The 12,933-nt window shown below is 52.9% G+C and overlaps 6 protein-coding genes and 1 non-coding gene across 7 annotated transcripts; 4 read left to right on the forward strand and 3 right to left on the reverse strand.

The window, feature by feature from the left end:
• Window positions 1-61: 61 nt before the first annotated feature.
• Window positions 62-774, forward strand: BO83DRAFT_398354 (chitin deacetylase CDA4; the record flags this gene model as incomplete). The annotated part of the gene is made up of 3 exons (XM_025533244.1): window positions 62-384; window positions 438-444; window positions 559-774. The coding sequence occupies 3 exons, from the start codon at window positions 62-64 to the stop codon at window positions 772-774; spliced, it is 546 nt and encodes a 181-aa protein (XP_025388357.1).
• A 114-nt stretch (window positions 775-888) lies between these two features.
• BO83DRAFT_398355 (uncharacterized protein) lies at window positions 889-3,162 on the reverse strand (the record flags this gene model as incomplete). Its single annotated transcript, XM_025533245.1, has 1 exon — window positions 889-3,162. The coding sequence occupies one exon, from the start codon at window positions 3,160-3,162 to the stop codon at window positions 889-891; it is 2,274 nt and encodes a 757-aa protein (XP_025388358.1).
• Window positions 3,163-5,154: 1,992 nt separating this feature from the next.
• Window positions 5,155-6,210, forward strand: BO83DRAFT_311673 (quinone oxidoreductase family protein; the record flags this gene model as incomplete). The annotated part of the gene is made up of 2 exons (XM_025527487.1): window positions 5,155-5,930; window positions 5,988-6,210. The coding sequence occupies 2 exons, from the start codon at window positions 5,155-5,157 to the stop codon at window positions 6,208-6,210; spliced, it is 999 nt and encodes a 332-aa protein (XP_025388359.1).
• A 66-nt stretch (window positions 6,211-6,276) lies between these two features.
• Window positions 6,277-8,219, reverse strand: BO83DRAFT_436985 (uncharacterized protein). The gene is made up of 5 exons (XM_025535994.1): window positions 7,760-8,219; window positions 7,624-7,709; window positions 7,553-7,570; window positions 7,255-7,503; window positions 6,277-7,206 (listed from the first exon to the last, which is right to left on the reverse strand). The coding sequence occupies exons 1-5, from the start codon at window positions 7,997-7,999 to the stop codon at window positions 6,360-6,362; spliced, it is 1,440 nt and encodes a 479-aa protein (XP_025388360.1). The 5' UTR covers window positions 8,000-8,219; the 3' UTR covers window positions 6,277-6,359.
• Window positions 8,220-9,428: 1,209 nt separating this feature from the next.
• BO83DRAFT_377996 (uncharacterized protein) lies at window positions 9,429-9,768 on the reverse strand. Its single transcript, XM_025531141.1, has one exon. It carries the CDS (start codon window positions 9,694-9,696, stop codon window positions 9,481-9,483), a length of 216 nt encoding a protein of 71 aa, XP_025388361.1. The 5' UTR covers window positions 9,697-9,768; the 3' UTR covers window positions 9,429-9,480.
• A 340-nt stretch (window positions 9,769-10,108) lies between these two features.
• BO83DRAFT_377997 (inositol polyphosphate multikinase) lies at window positions 10,109-12,188 on the forward strand. The gene is made up of 2 exons (XM_025531142.1): window positions 10,109-10,684; window positions 10,827-12,188. Exons 1-2 carry the CDS (start codon window positions 10,599-10,601, stop codon window positions 12,076-12,078), a joined length of 1,338 nt encoding a protein of 445 aa, XP_025388362.1. The 5' UTR covers window positions 10,109-10,598; the 3' UTR covers window positions 12,079-12,188.
• A 124-nt stretch (window positions 12,189-12,312) lies between these two features.
• BO83DRAFT_t139 lies at window positions 12,313-12,384 on the forward strand. The gene has a single exon. It is a non-coding gene; the product is annotated as a tRNA-Met (tRNA).
• The last annotated feature ends 549 nt before the right edge of the window (window positions 12,385-12,933 follow it).

Raw genomic sequence — 12,933 nt, forward strand, 5'->3', positions numbered from 1 at the left:
CCTGTTCGCCCTCCTGCCCCTATACATAATCTACCGACCACCGCATGCCCTCATCCGCTCCATGGCGGAGAAGTACCCGGATACGTTATGGGAGATACCACAGCCCAACACCAACAAGAACAAAGAAGCACCAAAAGAGAAACTCATCGCCCTAACCATCGACGATGCTCCCAGCGCCTACACCCTCGACATCCTACACCTACTCCAAAAATACAACGCGCGGGCGACATTCTTCCTCATCGGGTCACAGATCCCCGGTCGGGAGGGGATCTTACACACGCTAGTGAAGAGCGGGATGGAACTCGGGAACCACGCGATGCACGACGAGCCATCTGTGTCCCTGGGGAAGGGGGTGCTGGAGCAGGAGATGCAGGAGGTGGAGGGGTGATTGCGAGGGTGTATGAGGAGGTTGGGGTGGAACGGCCGAGGGATGGGAGGGGGGTGGTGCGGAAGTGGTTTAGACCTGGATCGGGGTTCTTTTCGGGGTGGATGAGAGAGCTTGTAAGGGGGCTTGGGTATAGGATTGTGCTTGGGAGTGTGTATCCGCATGATGCGCAGATTGGGTGGGCGGGGGTGAATGCGTGGCATGTGAGGAGTTTGGTTAGGGAGGGGAGTATTGTCGTGATGCATGATCGGAGGAGTTGGACGGTTGAGGGGTTGAGGAGGGTGTTGCCGGTTTTGAGGGATAGGGGGTTTAGAGTTGTTGGGTTGGGGGAGGCGATGGGGATTGTTGATGCGGCTAATGCTGCTGTGTCTGGTGATTTGATTGATTGATTGGGTTGGATTGGATATCAGGTGTACAGGTATCATCAACACTAACATACAGGCGGGTTCCTGACAAAAACACACACACACACAAACACGAACAAAGAAATACATGGTATCGAACTACTCGTTTCGCTTCCATTCCTCCACGTTGCGCCGCATCTCTCCCTCCACGTCGTATCCTCGACTCGCGTCTTCCAGCAATTCCTCCTCCCGGTTTCGGTAGCGTTGCTCGGCGTCGCGCCGGCGCAGCGCCACCTGCTTCAAATACATCAGGTCGTTCGACTGTACCGCCTCTGCGAACTTGGCGCGCATGCGCGGGGAGTATAGCTGACAGCTTGCTTCGCGGCACTGAGACGGTCCGTCGCCGGGGAGCAGTCGCATGGACGTCGAGAACTTGCGCGCGATGGGATGTTTGGCCCGGACCAACGGCCACACCACGTCATCGTAGCAGTCCTCGCACACTGTCAGCTCTGGCAGTTGCGGCATGTAGTGCCACGTGCTGAGGATCCGTCGGTCCCGCCGACAGTCTCGCAGCACTACCTTGCGTCGAGCGTACGAGAGGAACTCGGTTACGTCGGGGCGCAGCATATGTTCCTGGTCGGCGCGGTTGGCCGCTATGTCCAGGCAGTCGATGTACCGGACAAACCGCGGGCTGTCTGTCAGAAAGTCGCAGGCTCGTTCCTGTTTGGTGGAGCTCCGCTTGAAGGTGTCCCGGTGCTGCGGCATCAGGACCCGTAGGTTCCGCACGCATGCAGAGCACACATTGAACTGCGGGAGGTACATGTTCGTTTCCGGGTCCACAATCCGGTACCAGTGCTGCTCGGTGATGATGCGCCCCGGGCATGGCTTGATGCTGAGGGGTGGCCGCGTGATTTGGTGCAGCAGTTCGAGGTGGTCTAGCTGCTTCTTGAGCGTCTGCATCCATGCCAGTCGGGTCCAGGGCTCGCTCATGGAGCAGCGGATTTTCTCTCCACGGGATCGGGGACTGGCTAGGACGAAGTGGTCGCGGAACTCTGACTTGCGCATTTGCTTCATGCATGACGGGCAAATATTCAAATGAGGTAGTCCCTTGACCGTATGCCAGTCCTGATATCCGGCGATGGGAGTCGATCTGGGGCAGGGCGGGAGGAAAAACGGCCGTTTGGGCGATGTTTGACGGACAGCATCCTGCGATGAACTTCGATGGCGGACAGCGTCCTGTGAGGAGCTCCGTCGGCGTGGTAGTAGTGGTGGCTCAGGGATATCTTCCGGAGTCCGTGGGAGCGATGAGGACCTCTGCGGCACGTCATCTAGGAAAGATACGGCCCGCCGGGCTGGCAGCTGAGCGGTTGACTGAGGTTTGTCGCTGGAGATTGATCGGCCTGCTGGCTTAGTGGCCAATCCCGGACGTGGTGGAAGTTGTGGTGCCGGGGCTGCAGCTGAGGAGGACGCCTCATGTTCATCCGCACGGCGGTCAGTAGCTGGCTCCTTGGGCGTCGACGTGGACCTAGGACGGGTTTTTGGGGCGGTGCTCTCGGGCGCTGCAGTGACAGCAGGGGTCGTGGATGGCTCCGCGGGAAGTTCAACCGGGACACTGGGTTGATCAGTAGACGGGGGACTAGGCGTCTTCGGCACATCGCTTGAGCTTCCCTTGGCACGAAGTTCTTGTCTCTGGCGGATTTTCTCTTCCAGCCTTTCTGCCACGGAGAGCCCAGTGGGCGACTTTTTGTCCGTTTGAGGCGCGGCAGGTTTGTTCACAGGTTCAGGCTTGGTCTTGGACTTGACTGTAGCCGAGTCGGACTGGTAGCCGGATTTAGTGGTGAGGGCGTCGGCGGAGCGGCCATTTTTCACACTCCCTAATCTCCTGGGCAACGATGGAGTAGACTTGCTTTGTGTGACGGCAGGGGTGCGTATGTTCGAAGCTCTCGAGGCATCCCGGGAACTCTGGGCTGTATCCCTCTTAGGCGGGCTGTCTCTCTGAGCTCTAGTATCCACCCTGGGGCGGCCTCGCGTCGTAGAGTCCTGCCTCTGAACAGTTGGCTTCTTGGGTGGATCCTGGGGTTTCTCTCGACTTGCAAGTGGCGCGGACAACGAGACTGCCTGGTCATCCCCGACAAGGTAGAGCATCGGGTCCTGTTTCTCATCCACCGGGGTTGGCGGCCCTACGTTGTCCTCGGAGCTGCTGTCACGGCTGAAGTCCTCATAGATGACGGTCGTCTCCTCATATGAAGAGTAAGAGAAAACATCCACAAGGACTGGGTATTGGTCGACAGTTCCGCGGGAGCAAACACCTTCGAGTCCGGGCATTTCTCCAATTTGGGATAATCCGTGTAATTCGCGGGAGAGGGAAACAGCTTCGTCTTCCACACATGGCGACGGCGGCCAGTGGGTCTTCTTGCGCCAGCGCAAGCTCATCTTGGTGGTAGAATACATTTGGTAATAGAAACAGAAGAACAAAGAACTTTTAGCAAAGAAAAGCAAAGCTCCAACGGGAAAGTATCGGTCCTGGGGGCTATCCTGCGGTGGCACGGTGGATCAGAAATACTTTCCGGGCAGTTGGCATCATATATCCGTCGAGCATCGGACTCACTCGAGAAAGGGTCTCGAAAGGATGAGCAAGAAAAATATAGCAGACACACACACACACACAAGAGCGTTCGGCAAACAGCAATTGGCACGGGAGTGATCCAGATGGAACAGAGAACAGTCAATCAGCTCGCAGATGAGAGAGTCAGATGGCCCGGGGGTCCTTTGTGAGCGGCTAGAATTATGTATTAAGCGACGGAGAGGTTAGTTTCTGATGTACACACCCCAGGAATCGGGGAAGTTGCGAAGAGATTTTTCGAGAGGCTATATAAAGTAGACAGACCCCAATGGGAAACCTGGTCGGGCAGCGCCTCTCCGGGGATGGTGGCCCTATCAGGGCCTGGGCTCAGACATTGGGCGTTAACAGGAAACGAATCAATCCCACTAGCCCTGAAACATGGCGATCGTGGCCAGACGTCAAGCGTTGGGAACGAATGGATCTCCTTTAGCCATGTCAACAAAGGAGTCGCTCATGAAACCATCCCATCCCTATGCAGGTGAGGTCAAGTGTGGTCTGTCAGACTGTGGGACAACCTGTGCTGGCAGATTCATTCATTCGCTATCCCCGCTTTCCGTCGACCGATTAGGTACGCTGACGGGCGAAAGAGATTTTAGTCTGCGGGAAAGGCGCCACTTTCGAGTATTGGCGTGGATGATTGTTGGTCTAGTTATACAGTAGGCACAGCACGTCGTGAGCCCGACACGCATTTTGGCAAAGCCACACAGCCTCCGCTCAAGGGATACCGGGCAACTCGGCACATTGGGCGTCATCAGCTACTGGTGCCACCTTTTGGGATGAACTGCATGCCCCCTGACTGATGATGCTGGGGAGATCAGTAGCTTCCAATGATATACGATTCATTGTTGGAAGCGACACTGCTATGACATCAGTGGGAAAGACGGTGAAAGAGCAAACGGTGGCAATATGCATAGCGAGGCGGTGATACAGGGGGGCTGAGTTGTCTGGCTGAACTGAATGATGCATAATGAAGTTTGTCCGCGGAAGGGATGAAGAGGATGAAGGCCCAATGGATGGAGGATGAAGACAATCCGGAATGCTTCTGGAGAAGCACGAGTATATGTCCCGATCGGGAATTTATGCATCAAGGAATAATGTCGCTATGTAAAAAATGACTCAGCTGTGTACAGCACGATCCGTCGGCAGGAAGCCGACATTAGTCAGCTATATTCCCGACGGTTCGGACTTGCAGCCGATGGCGTCACTCCGTCGGATGAAGAGGTGGCCATTCTATGGACTCTGAAATGAATGCTAGAGGGTAGGGAAAGAGTCGCTGAGTAGCTGGAACAGTTAATCTCAAGAATTGTAGTAGAAAACAGCGACCGGAAGGTCTGCTTCAGATCCCGGTGATACATTGCGGAGATACATCGGACATCCTGACCCAATATCCGCAAGCGCAACGCAGAATAATGAAGAACTGCGGGGAAGAAGCGCAGAAAATCAAGCTTCAAATGACGGGAATCGACTGCCTCAAGTCGCGGTCCACTTTCGGCGAAAAACCAACCAGCAAGGCCGTCGAGCTCCGTCAATCGTAGCCGGGGGAAGAACTTCCACCTTCCCCCACCCGAACATCCGGATATACTTAACCCACCTGCTGTCCCACCCCTCATCGCGCAACTAGAAATACCCCCGATTATCCAATGCCCCTCCATCGCGTCTTTCCTCGTCTTATCCGATCCTCTATTCCATCCATCACCACTACTACTACCTCAACACTATCTTCCCCAGCGATTCAACGACTCTCCGCAATCAACTCCCACCTCCACCCCACCATCGCATCCCCCATCCGTACCCTCACCACCATGTCCGTCCCTCAAACCATGAAGGCCGTCCTGGTCGAGAAGCTCGGCGGACCCGAGGTCCTCGAATTCAAGGCCGACCACCCCGTCCCCACGCCCAAGGAAGGCCAAGTCCTTGTGAAGAACAATATCTCCGGCATCAACTACATCGACACGTACTTCCGCACAGGCCTCTACCCCTCCGCGAAGCCCGAGATCCTGGGTCGCGAGGGCGCCGGTACCATCGTCGCATTGGGCGACGGCCCCAACCCCTACAACTTCCAAGTCGGAGACCGGGTGGCCTGGCTCAGCACTGGTGGATATGCCGAGTACACGGCGGTGCCGATGGCCAAGACGATCAAGATCCCCGAGGGCATCACGGACGAGAGCCTGATGGCATCTTTCCTGAGTGGATTGACGGTTCTCACGTTGGCGAAGGAGACGTATCCTGTGCAGAAGGATGAGTGGGTGCTGGTGCATGCTGCGGCTGGCGGGGCGGGAACCCTGATGACGCAGGTGCTGAAGGCCATCGGTGCGAAGGTCATCGGAACGGCTGGTGGTCCTGAAAAGTGCCAGCTGGCGAAGAGTCTGGGTGCTGATGTGGTGATTGATTACCGCAGTGAGGAGGGCAAGGACTGGGTGAAGCAGGTGAAGGAGATTACGGGTGGTAAGGGAGTTGATGTTGTTTTTGATTCGGTTGGCAAGGATACTTGGGAGGGAAGCTTGGAGAGCGTTAAGCGTAAGGGTACTATTGTTTGGTTTGGCAATGCTAGTGGTCCGGTGCCGCCTTTGCCTTTGCAGTAAGTTGATTCCTACTCTGGTTGATGGTGTGAGGTTCGATACTGATGGCTTTATAGGAAACTCTCCCCCAAGTGTGTCAAGGTCGCTCGGCCTCAGCTCTTCGGCTACATTGAGACTCGCGAGGAGTTCGAGTTCTACGTCAATGAGCTGTTCTCCCTTCTCCTGTCTAACAAGCTCAAGGCCAAGGTTCACAAGGTGTACCCCTTGGAGGAGGTTGCCCAGGCTCACACCGATCTGGAGAGTAGAAAGACCACCGGCAAGTCGATGCTGAAGCCTTGAGCTGGTGCAGATGCTATGAATATATGTTCCAATAGAAATCAATTTGTTTTGACTATCTGAAAATGAGCCGTGACTAAGATGAGAATATGATAGTAGCTGTTAGTATCCTAAGAATTGAGCTTCCGCGGACAGTCCTGCTCTGGCGATGCTCACAGAGTAACAGACGAGTCATCCTCTCCATCACTCTCTGCTTTGGCTAAATCTCTCGGCTCCTTCCATCCAAGCATCAAGTCATTCACGAGAGGGGTGTAGTTGGAACTATACGTTCTATACGCATCCTCGAAATAATGGAATCCACAGTTCAGCTCCCATACCGGAGTGATTACCTTCATTCCCGGGTAGCAGTACTGAAGTATGTCGTCCTCCATGAAGAACTCAAAGTTCTTTTCCGGCTGCTGTGCCACTTGCTCCTCCGGGCTGAGGTCGAAATCCGGCATACCTGGATCTCGATAAGCCCTTGCTAGCAGCTTTCCGACGGGAACAAGATCCGGAGCATGCGTCTGGTAAAACTTGCGGACGTCTTCTCCGGGGGAATGAACAGCGGTAATTTCAAACCCATCAATATCCTCAATACGCACTGCGCACAGCGTATCATTCTCGGTCAATTCCTGGAACCGGAGGGCATGACGGTTCTCTCCCGCGCCGGCGAGGGCGAATTTGACGATTTTGCGGGCTGTCTCAGTTGTCAGGCGAGGCGCATCGTCCTTGGAGTTTTTCCATTGATTGTCCTCCACATATGTGTCATGGAGCTCTCCGCCGAAAAGCAAGGAGCAACACGAGTTGAAGTCACCAGGGCCTTTGGCCATGAGTTGATGATTGTTCCACAGCTCCGTTGTAGCTATGTCGCACGATTTCCTGGCCTGGTCGATGTTATCGTTGTACTCCGGGCATACATCATGGTAGAGGAGGTAGGACAGAAAGTTTCGGATGGTGACTGTCGCCAGCTTAACCATATCTTCGGTTTCAGGATTGAAATAGTATGGAAAGAAGGAGGTCCTATTACGAGTCAGTCAAACGTAGTTTCAGGGCGTGTGACACTCCTACAGAAACCCGCGAACGACTGCATCAAAATCCACGGTAAGATTAGATCTGTCCTTGCCTACACTGGTCATTGCCCGCGCCTGTAGGATCTGTTCGCTGTCCAGTTGCTGAAGGTCACGGCCGTCCAACCCCCCGAACATTCTCTGACCGACGTTCACCCCGCCATACGCCAGATATTTCAGGAAGACATCTCTTCTGTCTGACTCCAGACGCCGGTTCTTTTGGTAGCGTAAAAGGGCATCCTCAATTCGGCTTGGACTAGTCAGCATGAGTGCCAAATCCATGAGGTGGTAAGACTTACTGGGTGAGAGGTCGCGAGCTTTACGCATATTGCGGTTAGCAGGTGCTAAATATGGAAGTTTGGGGACATACACATTGTAGAGCTCCTTCTCAGCGCTAAATTCCTCGGGGGTAATGGGGGCGTCGACGTAGTACTCTTCGAAGCCGGTTGGCTTGTTCTGTAGACCTTAGTCTGGCTGCAAGTCGTTGCATCAGTTAGCATTCTCACCTTTCCACGCTTGCTCTTGGGGCGTGTCTTGTTCTTTTTCTTTTTCTTCTTGGCCTGGTCAAACTCGATGGGCAACTCCTCGAGTGACTGGAATTTAGGACTGTTAGGGGCCGAGTCTGGTTTATCTTCCGGTATTTCTGGTAACTGGTCCGTCTGCTGAGGATCGTTGATGGATTTAGATGCAACTGGGCGAAAAGGAAGCTCTTTGCCAGTATCTGAAGTATCATGAGAGTCCGACATCGTGAGTACAGTAGCAGACCCCTGAGATGAGAGGAAGAAAAAGGAATCGCCCTTAAGAAGAGGATGAGAGGATGGATGAAGGCGAGGGAAGATAGAAGAGAGAGATAAAAGCTGGAGGGGTAACCTGGACGTGTGGGAGTTGGAACTCGGAAGTTGCACGAGGAACACCGTGAAACATTGTTTTGTTTGGAAATCTTTGATTTATTGACAGTGAGTAGATTAGATCTGAGACTTCCTGGATTCACAGCCAATGATGGAAGAATCGGACGTGATAGAAAGCACTGACAGTGAAGCAAGTAGGAGGGATTCACCTGTTAAATGACTGGGACAAAGCCGGTTCCTTCCATGCCAGCATTTATTAGGCTGGTAGATGCCGTTCATACCAAGAAGTGATATCATTCGATACCTCAAGAGAAATGGTAAGAGTCGCATTGATTGGACTGCTACAGATCAAGACTATTGTGAAGATTCATGTCCACGGATGAATAGTAATGATTTAGCTCAATATATGCCATATTTACCAGGCACCAAAAGCTTTTTCCAGCTTGTAATACCAGTGCGGTGGGCCATATTACATTTTTCTCTGGGCCTTGTCTGCTCCCGAGCCTATCATTTAGGTCTTTGCTAAGGTCAGTACTAAGGCCACCCTCGAGGCGAATTTGAGGGAAGATGGCGTTACTGAGTGCTGCGATTAGGTTTCTGCTGGGTGAAAACCAAGCGTGGGTGATTAAATGTCTTGGAAATCGATTCAGATAAGAAAAGCGCTTTGCTTGGGGCAGCTTCCTACCGTGGTAACTATGAGGTGACTCTGCTGCTGATTGTTTGAAAAAGTAATCTGCACAAGGGCCAGGCGTGGGAGATATATTGAAGTATGAGCAGATCCATATGCCAGCATCATTTCGCTGCATATTGCGAGCTTGTACTGAAAGGGGGTTACTATTCGCACCCTGATGGTGCATCGGCGAAGAGAGGATATGAAGTTGCCTGCAACGATGGTGGTATGTCAGGATAACCGGGGTCAAATCTCAGCAAAGGCTTCAGCCGCAAGATTCTGCTGGACACGGTGGGCCTGTTGCTGGGGACCAACTCAGAGACGGTGAATGTTCCCCATTACTAGGGAATCCCTGCTGCAACCCAAGCCATCCAGCCTCGTGCCAATACCAATAGATCCCTCGCCCCTCTACTCGAAATGTTGCCAGCGCGTGGAGCAGATGCCCGCGTCAGTAACTCCGAGGGACGTAATCTATTGCATCAACCGACTCGCGCAAACCAAGATCCCGAGTGTCTGAGCCCGAATCTGCGAACCGGCTGCTGGAGCAAACAGGGATTAGAGACGAGGCTGCCATTAAGGCAGCCCGACAGCTTATTTAGCGGGGTGCAGATGTAAATTCGCGCAATCACCAAGGCATACCCCTTTGCACGAGGCTATGCGAGGGGTGATACGCACTGGGGAGGATGAGTCTACAGGTCATGCCGAGTCCCTACATGCCAAACATCTGCTGCAAGCCTCTGGTGCTTTTACAGGAAATCTGGAAGATGCGGGGGTCTCCGTGGATCAGATCAATATAGCAGGAGAGACCCCAGCGCAGGTCCTTTTGAAGTCGAGGAAGTCGTGAGAAGTTGCAGCGGGAGATAAAGGCGCAACAGTGTGCAATGAGAGGGTCAGAGAGAAGGAGGAGAAACGATAAGTTGAACATACAGCCTCGTCTGTGTAACTGGCTCTGATAAACTCAGTGCCAGTCGAAGTTCCTGGGCCTATGGATTACATATGGCTTTCGTACATAGACTCCTATCATGATGCAACATGCAGATAACTCACCATCACCATGAAATGGAATTAGTCAAGGATGAGTGAGTGAATTAGACAATGACTCTCTATGGCACCATATCCAAGCAGGCTGATAATGTGGCACCAGTATAAGCTGACGTGCTGGTTATTGGTAATTTTCTCAGCAAAGCGCGGGTGAAATCCAGTGGAACGATGAAGTATAGAGAAGAACTTCCAGCGAATGATCGCCGGCATGCGGCATCGTAGCGTCTGATATTATACTTCCTCCGGGCTGCACTCGAGCCTTCCCGGATGATTACATTTCTAATACCGACCATTCCTTTGAGTTCATCTCGGGGATCCCTGGGCGGTGCAGGTTTGCTCGGGCCGCCTTGTGTTTCCTTGGGGGAAAAGGTCAGTCCATCGTCCAGCGCAAGAAAGAGCGGATACTTGCATGCTTCTCCGCGGTTGCACGTCACTTCAGCTCGGAACATAACCAGCAACTTCCACCACTTCTTTTCACTCACCACCTCCACCACCTCCTGTGGCTTGTCCCTCCTTTTTCTGCCAACCCTTTGTTTGCCCTGTCGACCTATTACTCTCTCCTTTGTTTGATTGCCTCCTTTCCCTCCTTATACTCTTCTCCGGCATTTGTCTAGATATATATACCATATACATATTTTTTTTTTCCTCCCTTACCCGACTCGTCCTGCGCCTTCCGCATCGCTTCCAATCCTCATCGCCCGTGACTCAACTCATGCGGAATGCCGTCTAGAATCCAACGGTCTCTGTTGGACAGTGAATAACCTCTTAGTTCTTCGGATACCCAATATGTCTTCGTCGCGGTCGGACAGCTTGAAAACCCAGAAACTGGACACCGACAGCTTTGTCGCTTTTGATCATGCCGCCGCTGGCCAGTAAGTTCTGCCTCTCCGCCCTTGCCGCAAGATACGAGATGCTTCATGGCCAGCACTCCTATTTTCTCCCCCTCCCCAAGCAATGTTTGTCCACTCAGCATACGAGTCGTTACAGGTTACTGACCTCGTGCTACTCATACAGCGACGGTGTCCAATGCACTTTGTCCGGCTCCTTTATCGCAAAGCCCTGCACTCCCGAAGAAGTCGCGTTTTACGAGTCTAGCTCCTACCACCCGGAATTCAGGGAGTTTATCCCTACATACATAGGGACTTTGACATCTGCCGACCAGCAGCAGTTCTCCGCCATCGAAGCTGCGCAGCAGTCCGGTGCGATTGTTCTCCCCGGATCAGACTACTCCTCGACATCGGGCACGCCGGGCGCGACCGCACCAGCACAGCCCAGCACGGCAACCCCGGGATCGGTGAGTACCGCGCAGGATCTACCATGGGTTCCTTCGAACGGGAAGAAGCTGGAGACAGGAATATCTATTGTGCTGGAAAACGTGGCTTCGGGGTTTAAGCGGCCGAATGTTTTGGACGTGAAGCTGGGCGCAAGGCTATGGGCTGATGATGCGCCGCCTCAGAAGCGAGAGAAACTAGATGCTGTATCCCAGGAGACGACAAGCTCAAAGCTGGGATTCCGGATTGCGGGAATGAAGGTCTGGACGGGCGTGAGTGGAGAAAGCGACGAAGGAAGTAAAACCGATCCGTATGCTACGAAATACGAGGGTTCCGAGGGGGCGCGGGGCGAGGTCATCGAGAAAGATGGATATAAGCGCTACGACAAGTGGTATGGGCGGTCTCTCACCGAAGACACTGTTATAGAAGGGTTCCAAAAATTCCTTGCTGGTGCCAAAGCTGGGGCCGTTGACCGCTCCCAGTTGGTCGCCCAGAGATTGGCGGACGAACTGAAAAAGGTACAGCATGTGTTGGAGTCAGAGGAAAGCCGGATGTATTCTTCAAGTGTTTTGATTGTATATGAGGGAGATCCAGAAGCGATGGAACATGCGCTTGTGGAGGAACAAAAGCCCCGGCCTGAACGGGGTGAGTCCGAGGACGAAGACGAAGACGAGGAGGAGGAAAATATGGAATTCCACATCCAGCAGGGCGGGTCAATCCAGGTGGTTGATATACCGGTCGGTCAGGGAATCAAATCGCACCAGGCAATCAACATCAACATCGACCCCGAAATGGCCGAGCTGGCCGATCTGGGAGACCTGGGAGACCTGGGGGATTTGGAAGATGATGAGGATGAGGATCCCCCGAAGGTGCATGACCTTCGTCTGATCGATTTTGCCCACGCCAGATGGACACCGGGTGAGGGGCCGGACGAGAATGTGCTCAAAGGGATACGGAACTTGATCAAAATTCTGTCCGGACTTGCCGTCGAGTAAGTGTACGATATGCAGGCCAAGGCATCGAAACTCGCGGGCGATTTAGATGCTATATGAAACAATTTGGTGTTAGCGAATATACAAATGTACATCAAATATTTGGTACTGAATACCGTTGCATAAATCTTCATGTTGGTTGCAGCTTAGAACATAGGCACATGGATGAGTGCTGTGCACATGGCTCGCAAGCTTAGGATAATAGTGCCAAAATGGGAAGCCTTAAACACCAACCCAAGCATGTTAGCTCAGGGGAAGAGCGCCGGGCTCATAACCCGGAGGTCCCTGGATCGAAACCAGGACATGCTATCTGATTCTTTTTTTTTTTTGCCGTTTTTTCCATCTGCTCTCTTACCAAGACAGCCGAACAGCAATCAAATTGTCCGTACAGACTCTCTTATTCATCTCTTCTGATTTGTTACAGTCTGCTCTTTGACAAGGCTACACGTCATCCCTCAAAGATATAGCCTGACTTCGTTGGTCCTTTTCTTAACCTTCCAAGACTCTATACTAAAGGAATACTTACATTTTGACATTGTCAAACATCCCTACGTCACAGGGCATGCTAGGGGAGATAATCGAGCGCAATAGATGTATATATCACCATGGGGAGAACTGCCCTGCACAGTACACTTCTGCAGAATGGCATACATCTCATGATATAGTATCCCCAGTGGTAGATCGCGAAGATCCCCAAAAGTGGCAGGCAATGACAACCTACAAACCGTCGCTAGACCAACGTAGTTATCCAAATCATCCCTCCTATCAGCCAGGCTCATGAAACCATCGTCTTCCGTACATTGATACATTCTCGCATGTCTTCCCAGGACGCCGGGCAAATGAATTGTTGGGCTGACA

The sequence above is a fragment of the Aspergillus eucalypticola genome (assembly GCF_003184535.1).
Source record: "Aspergillus eucalypticola CBS 122712 chromosome Unknown BO83scaffold_11, whole genome shotgun sequence".
Lineage (NCBI taxonomy): Eukaryota > Fungi > Ascomycota > Eurotiomycetes > Eurotiales > Aspergillaceae > Aspergillus > Aspergillus eucalypticola.

Coding starts and splice junctions, on each gene's coding strand:
- BO83DRAFT_436985 (XM_025535994.1), bottom strand. CDS start 7,999: ATGTCGGACTCTCATGATACTTCAGATACTGGCAAAGAGCTTCCTTTT. Junction 7,710..7,759: donor CCAAGAGCAAGCGTGGAAAG/GTGAGAATGCTA, acceptor TAAGGTCTACAG/AACAAGCCAACCGGCTTCGA. Junction 7,207..7,254: donor GCAGTCGTTCGCGGGTTTCT/GTAGGAGTGTCA, acceptor GACTCGTAATAG/GACCTCCTTCTTTCCATACT.
- BO83DRAFT_377996 (XM_025531141.1), bottom strand. CDS start 9,696: ATGTTCAACTTATCGTTTCTCCTCCTTCTCTCTGACCCTCTCATTGCA.
- BO83DRAFT_377997 (XM_025531142.1), top strand. CDS start 10,599: ATGTCTTCGTCGCGGTCGGACAGCTTGAAAACCCAGAAACTGGACACC. Junction 10,685..10,826: donor GATCATGCCGCCGCTGGCCA/GTAAGTTCTGCC, acceptor CTACTCATACAG/CGACGGTGTCCAATGCACTT.